Genomic DNA, 6620 nt, shown 5'->3' with positions numbered 1-6620 from the left:
TCCCCAGAGTCTGCAGAAAGGAATGCAGCCCTCCCGGGCCTCTGGTTTTGGTCTTGGGATAGCCTATGCAGAGGGCCCTGCTGAGCCATGCTGCACCTGGACTTGCCGCTTTTAGAGCTCTGAGATAATAAATTTGAGTGGCTTCAGGCTGCTGAGTTTGTGGTAATTTGCTAGAGCAGCAGTAGAACACTAGCGCAAAGGGGTTTACGCCAGGAAGTAGGGTTAAATTTTGTGTTATTAATAGACTGCCCTTTGTGTTGTGTGGAAAATGGATTAGGGAGACGCAGATTTGGAGGCAGGGCAACTTGTGTTGTGGGAATATGGTGGTGTCAGGGCTTAGGTGGGCAACGGTGGGAAGCAGGTATGATTTGAGATTTACTTGCGAGGTTGGAATTGCCAGTTTGGTCACTGATTTGGTGTTAGGAGTGAGCGAGAGGAGAGACACGAGGGTGACAGCTGGCTTGGATGCTGAGTGATGGTGAAGCTGTCCTTTGAGCCAGGCTTGAGCAGGTCGGAGGATGCCACGTCATCAATCAGTGATAATTCCAGGTTGTTCTTCATTTGGAAATTGTCCTATAAATACTTATTCTAAGGTAGAGTATATCAGTAAGATGATTGCTTTATCAGTTAAGACTTAAATTGTTTTTCTTTGTTGTTGTGTTTTTTTTTTTAGGTCATGTAGGAAATTGTAGATCATGTGAAGATGGGACTGTTGATATTTGTACGCAATCTGCTGCTAGCCCTCTGCCTTTTTCTGGTACTGGGATTTTTGTATTATTCTGCATGGAAGCTACATTTACTCCAGTGGGAGGACTCCAGTAAGTATGGTCACACTCTAGCCTACCCTCAGAAAAAGCCTGCTGTGGATCAGTTATGGGGCTTTCCCGTGGCTGCAATGCTCTCAGATTCTTCAGAGATGAGCACTGAGAGTAAACTGAGCTTCCTGGAACTTAGGCTCAGAAACCATCCACCACTTTTGTTGCTCTAGGGTGAGAACTTTGATGTTTTATAAAAACTGCATGCCATGGCAAATCTTTTTATGAACTTAAGGAAAATGTGCTGTTTTATCTTCAATAAAATTCCATACCATACCAGTACTTCTGGTACTCCAATATTGTTCTTTCAAATTATTATACTTTACTACCACTCCCATTTGCCAGTTATCATCTTGGGGCTTGCTGTTGAAGTTGGTTTTCTAATGCCCTTAAAGCATGCATCTTTACCCTTTCCTTGGATTTTCAGCTTTTAATTTAACACTCTCTTTGTTTTATTTTCCCTAAAGAACTTTTGTCTACTTCATCTTTTTAGCCCTTGTTGGTACTGAACTTGTACCTGAATAGAATAATGGCTTTTCCCCCTACCCAGTAGCTCCTAGCCCTTTCTCCCGTGGCAGTCATTTCATGGGTTATACTTTTTTCTGTATGGCTTTCTGACCCACCTCCCCAACACCAGCTTGCTTCTGGTTCACTCAGTGTTGCCTGCATTGTGGTTTGGGGTTTGCAGTTGAAGAATTGCACTGAGCCGCACCAGCCTCTGAACAGTGCCTTCTTGGCTGTCTTTCAAGTGCCACATGGTGGCCACACGTGGTTTTCCTTTTGGTTCTTTTGTCTCATGGCTGTCTGAACTGGCTGCAGTAAAGTTTGGGTAGTCTGTTCTGATTCCTAATGTCTTTTCTCTAGAATAGTTCTATTTTTACAAACACTTATTGGATACCAGTGTGGAATTCACTTGAGAGTAGAGTCAGTCTCTAGCTCGGAGGTTAACTGAGTTAGAATGAGTTGGAAGAGGCAGCTGGCAATTGGCCTGCTACTGTATTGACTCCTTAATGTGGGAACTATTCCTGTGAGGTTGTTCATAATTTTCTCACATGGTCCAAAGTACTGAAGCAGCTTTAAGCCAGTTTTAAAAGCATAGTGTTATACTTTTCATATTATTGTTTTATGAGTAATGTTTAAGTGCCTCTTAAATGCATAGTTTATAATTATAATTACTTACTTTGTGTTTCTATTTAAATTTTTCTGTTCCAACTTATCTTTAAGATCAAGGAGAGGACCCAGAGTAAGGAGAGTTTATATCTGCTTCTGCTAAGTTGCTTCAGTCGTGTCCGACTCTCTGCGACCCCAGAGACGGCAGCCGACCAGGCTCCCCCGTCCCTGGGATTCTCCAGGCAAGAACACTGGAGTGGGTTGCCATTTCCTTCTCCAATGCAGGAAAGTGAAAAGTGAAAGTGAAGTCGCTCAGTCGTGTCCGACTCCTAGCGACCCCATGGACTGCAGCCTACCAGGCTCCTCCGTCCATGGGATTTTCCAGGCAAGAGTACTGGAGTGGGGTGCCATTGCCTTCTCCGGAGTTTATATCAATGCAGTGTGAAATTCTGTAGTTAGCAGCATTGTCCATATCTGTAATGGTTGGGTTCATTTATATTCATAAAAATGATGGGAATATGTACAAGGAATGGGAGGCTTTCCTTCTCTGTTAAGAGGTACTGTGGAAGACATAGCCAAGGATTAGATGATTTTTTTCTAGAGAAATTGAGAAGGACATTAACTTTATGGAAGACCTATTGTGTGTCAGGTTTTAGGCTAGATAATTTACAAATTTAATTTACTTCTTACTATAACCATGTGAAGAGGCTATTATTATCTCTATTTTCCATTTGAGCAAACTAAAGTGTTTAGTTTAACTTACCCAAGTTACATAGCTAATTATTAGAACTGGAATTGAGTCCTGATTTTCTTTCTTTAAACATATTTTCATTATTTTACTGAAAAGTATAGTAAATACTAAGAGTATAAATTAATTCTGTATTTCAATTGGTAAAAAGAAAGAACAGAGAGACTCAGAGAAGAAATCATAGAGTGTCAGGATAGAGGTGAAGATAGAAAAGGGGAGGAAAATAAGAAGAGAAAGAAAGTCCTCCAGGCGACAAGGGGTTTATTAGGTTGGAGGTGACAGTTGCTGTTCTTGTGCTGTAGGTTCCATAGTTTGTTAACAGTTACCATCTGCTTTGAGTTAGTTATTAGCTGACTACCCACTATCCACATCTTTTCTGTTATTCTCTCACGCCTTTCAGATATTTGACCTCGAATGGGTTTTTTAGACCTCCTTACTATAGCATGTTGTTTCTGTGCTGTAATATCAGAGGATGGAGTAATGTGATCAACCCTAATGTCTTACCAACTCAGGGGTTATCTTTTACCTTGTAACCTTTACTCAGTCAACAAGGTCAAGCTGAAGGAGTTTCTAAAGCAAATGGCTACTGTGTACTGAATTGTAAGTGATGGTTTGACAGTATTGATGCTGCTGCTAATAATAATGAAATGAAAATAATAATTTGTTGAGTGTCTACTGTATGTATCGTAATGAGAGCTTTATATTCATAACCTCATAGTTTACATTGATTATTATTATCCTCTTTTACAGATGTAGAAACTGAGGCTTCAAAGAGGCTCAGTGATCAAGAGTTTGTCTCTCATCTGTGGAGCGTAGAGGGCACTACCAAGCTTGAAAAATAAATGTCTTTGGCATTATTTTCCTTAATTTTTATTCATTTATGACTTAACCAAGGTTACATATTAGGATTCCATCACGTTGGGGAAAAGAAGGGGAGTCAAGAGTTTTTTATTATCAACTGATTTATTCAGTAAGCAGTATGTTCTTATTATGGTCCAAACTGTTCTATGTAAACTGCATATAAGATGAAGGTAGACTTTATGCTCTCAGCCTATAACATGAGAAAGAAATAAATCAACTACTATAATGTGTCATATTCTAAAAGAGAGGTCTGTGTGAAATGCCATGTTAGAGCATGGAATTCCTTCCTGCTAGGAAATTTTAAGAATTAATCCCAAGGCATGTGGTATTAATAGAAAGATGCAAACTGTTCTCTCTTGAGCAGTTTAGAGCTGCATGTGGCCAGTGCTTAGTCAGATTGCCAGGGCTTGGGTCAGGTGCTTAATCTAAAGGTTTGCTGTTTGAGATTGGTCCTAGTTATCAATGTGTTTTTAGAAGTTCTGTAGCTTGAGGTTTCCCGTTCTGCATGTTAAGGGGCTTGGAGGTTGCCACTCTGACTAACAACAAGTGAAACACTGAACAGACGAAAAGTCAACTCCTCTTGGCTCTGTAAGAGAGAATAGCACGCAGGGCAGATCATTGCCACCGCATCTGGAGAGAACCACTAAAAAAAAGTTTAAAAAGTAGAACCTGTATGCTAAAAAAGGAAAGAAAATAGAATCATAAATTGCTCGATTAAAACCATAAAAAGCATAAAAAGAGTAGAGGATAAAAATAAGAACAAAAAATGAGGGCAGCAAATAGAAAACTGTAATGAATATGGTATTACTCCAAATATATTGGTAGTCACTTTGAATATCAGTGGTCTAAATGCACCAATTATAAGACAGAGATTGGCCCAAACAAACAAGACCCGACTGTCTGTTGTCTGCAAGAAACCCATTTTAATTATAAAGACACATATAAATTAAAAGTAAATGGAGAAAAATATACGGTGCTAACACTAGTCAAAACAGGTAGGAGTAGATGTGTTAATTTCAGACAAAGCAGGCTTCAAAACAAGGAAAGTTATCACTGATAAAGAAGGCACGACATGATGATAAAGGGGTTGGTTCTCTGACAAGGCATAAAAATTCTCAATGTGTATGCACCTAATAGAGCCTCAAACTGTGAGGCAAAAATCAGTAAAATTGCAAAGAGTAGTAGATGAATACTATCATAGTTGGAGACTTCAATACCACTTTGTCAAAAATGAACAGATCCAGCAGGCAGGAAATATGTAAGAACCTAATTGAATTCAATCACACCATCAATCAATTGGCTATAATTGATGCCTATAGACTACTTCACCTGGCAACAACAGGATATGCATTTCTTCTCAAGTTCACATGCAACATTCAAGATAGACCATGTTCTGGGCCGTAAAACACATCTTTTTTTTCCCCCTTCAAGTATAGCTAATTTGGCAATGTTATGTTCATTTCTAACATATAGCAAAGCGATTCAATTTATATACGTATATATACACAAATATACATATATATTCCATTATACTTTATTCCATAATATTGAATATAGTTCTCTATGCTATATAGGGAGGACCTTGTTGTTTATTTTATGTATAATACTTTGTATCTGCTAATATCAAACTCCTAATTTAACCCCTCTCCCCCTTTTCCCTTTTGGTAACCGTAAATTTGTTTTCCATGTCTGTGAGTCTGTTTCTGTTTTGTTGGTAAGTTCATTTGTATTGTATTTTTTTTGTTTATTCTTGGATATAGTGGATTAACAATGTTATGTTAGTTTCAGGTATCCAGCAAAGTGAATCAGTTATACATATATCCATTCTTTTTTAGATTCTTTTTCCATATAGGTTATTGCAGATCATTGAGTAGAGTTCCCTGTGCTCACAGCAGGGCCTTACTAGTTATCTGTTTTATGTATGGTAGTGTATATATGTTAATCCCAATCTCTTAATTTATCCCCTCATCTTTTACCTTTGATAACCAAAAGTTTATTTTCTACATCTATGAGCCTGTTTCTGTTTTGTCAATAAGTTCATTTGTATGATATTTTAGATCCCACAAATAAGTGATATCATAGGCTATTTGTCTTTCTCTGACTTACTTCACTTAGTGTGACAATCTCTAGGTCCATCATTTTACTACAGATGGCAGTATCTCATTCTTTTTCCATAAACATCTTAACAAATTTATAAGAATAGAAATCATACAATGTGTTCTTTCAGACCACAAAAGAACTAAACTAGAAATCAATGAAACAAAGATAACTAGAAAATCCCCAAATACATGAAAATTAAACTGTATACTTCTAAGTACAACATGGGTCAAAAAATAAATATATGAGATTTTAAAAAATATTTTTAACTGAATGAAATGATAGCCAAACTGATAAAAAAAGTGGGATATAGCAAGATCAGAGGGAAATTTATAGTGTTGAAACATATATTAGAAAAGAAGAAAGATCTAAAATCAATTATCTAAGTTTCCACCTTCAGTTCAGTTCAGTCGCTCAGTTGTGTCTGACTCTTTGTGACCCCATGAACTGCAGCATGCCAGGCCTCCCTGTCCATCACCAACTCCCAGAATTTACTCAAACTCATGTCCATTGAGTTGGTGATGCCATCCAACCATCTTATCCTCTGTCATCCCCTTCTTCTCCTGCCCTCAATCTTTCCCAGCATCTTTTCAAATGGTCTTTTCAAATGAGTCAGCTCTTCGCATCAGGTGGCCAAAGTATTGGAGTTTCATCTTCAACATCAGTCTTTCCAATGAACACCCAGGACTGATCTCCTTTAGGATGGACTAGTTGGATCTCCTTGCAGTCTAAGGGACTCTCAAGAGTCTTCTCCAACACCACAGTTCAAAAGCATCAATTCTTCAGTGCTCAGCTTTCTTTATAGTCCAACTCTCACATCCATACATGACCACTGGAAAAACCGTAGCCTTGACTAGAAGGACCTTTGTTGGCAAAGTAATGTCTCTGCTTTTTAATATGCTATCTAGGTTGGTCATAACTTTCCTTCCAAGGAGTAAGCAAACGTCTTTAATTTCATGGCTGCAGTCACCATCTGCACTAATTTTGGA

General features: G+C 38.3%; 1 protein-coding gene across 5 annotated transcripts in view; it reads left to right on the top strand.

The window, feature by feature from the left end:
• ST3GAL3 (ST3 beta-galactoside alpha-2,3-sialyltransferase 3) overlaps positions 1 to 6620 on the top strand; it is a 216512-nt gene that overhangs the window by 30615 nt on the left and 179277 nt on the right. For 2 of the 5 annotated variants that reach the window (XM_010862603.1, XM_010862601.1), the window contains exon 2: positions 674 to 818. In XM_010862603.1, the coding sequence (XP_010860905.1) occupies positions 704 to 818 (115 nt within the window). In that variant the 5' untranslated portion in view covers positions 674 to 703. Of the gene's footprint in view, positions 1 to 134; positions 550 to 673; positions 819 to 6620 lie in introns of those variants that run through there. The other 3 variants (XM_010862602.1, XM_010862600.1, XM_010862605.1) reach the window with 3 other exon arrangements.

The sequence above is a fragment of the Bison bison genome, unplaced genomic scaffold (assembly GCF_000754665.1).
Source record: "Bison bison bison isolate TAMUID 2011002044 unplaced genomic scaffold, Bison_UMD1.0 scf7180017864484, whole genome shotgun sequence".
NCBI lineage: Eukaryota > Metazoa > Chordata > Mammalia > Artiodactyla > Bovidae > Bison > Bison bison.
Note: the sequence above shows the minus strand (reverse complement) of the source record. Positions and strands in the feature narration are given on the sequence as shown.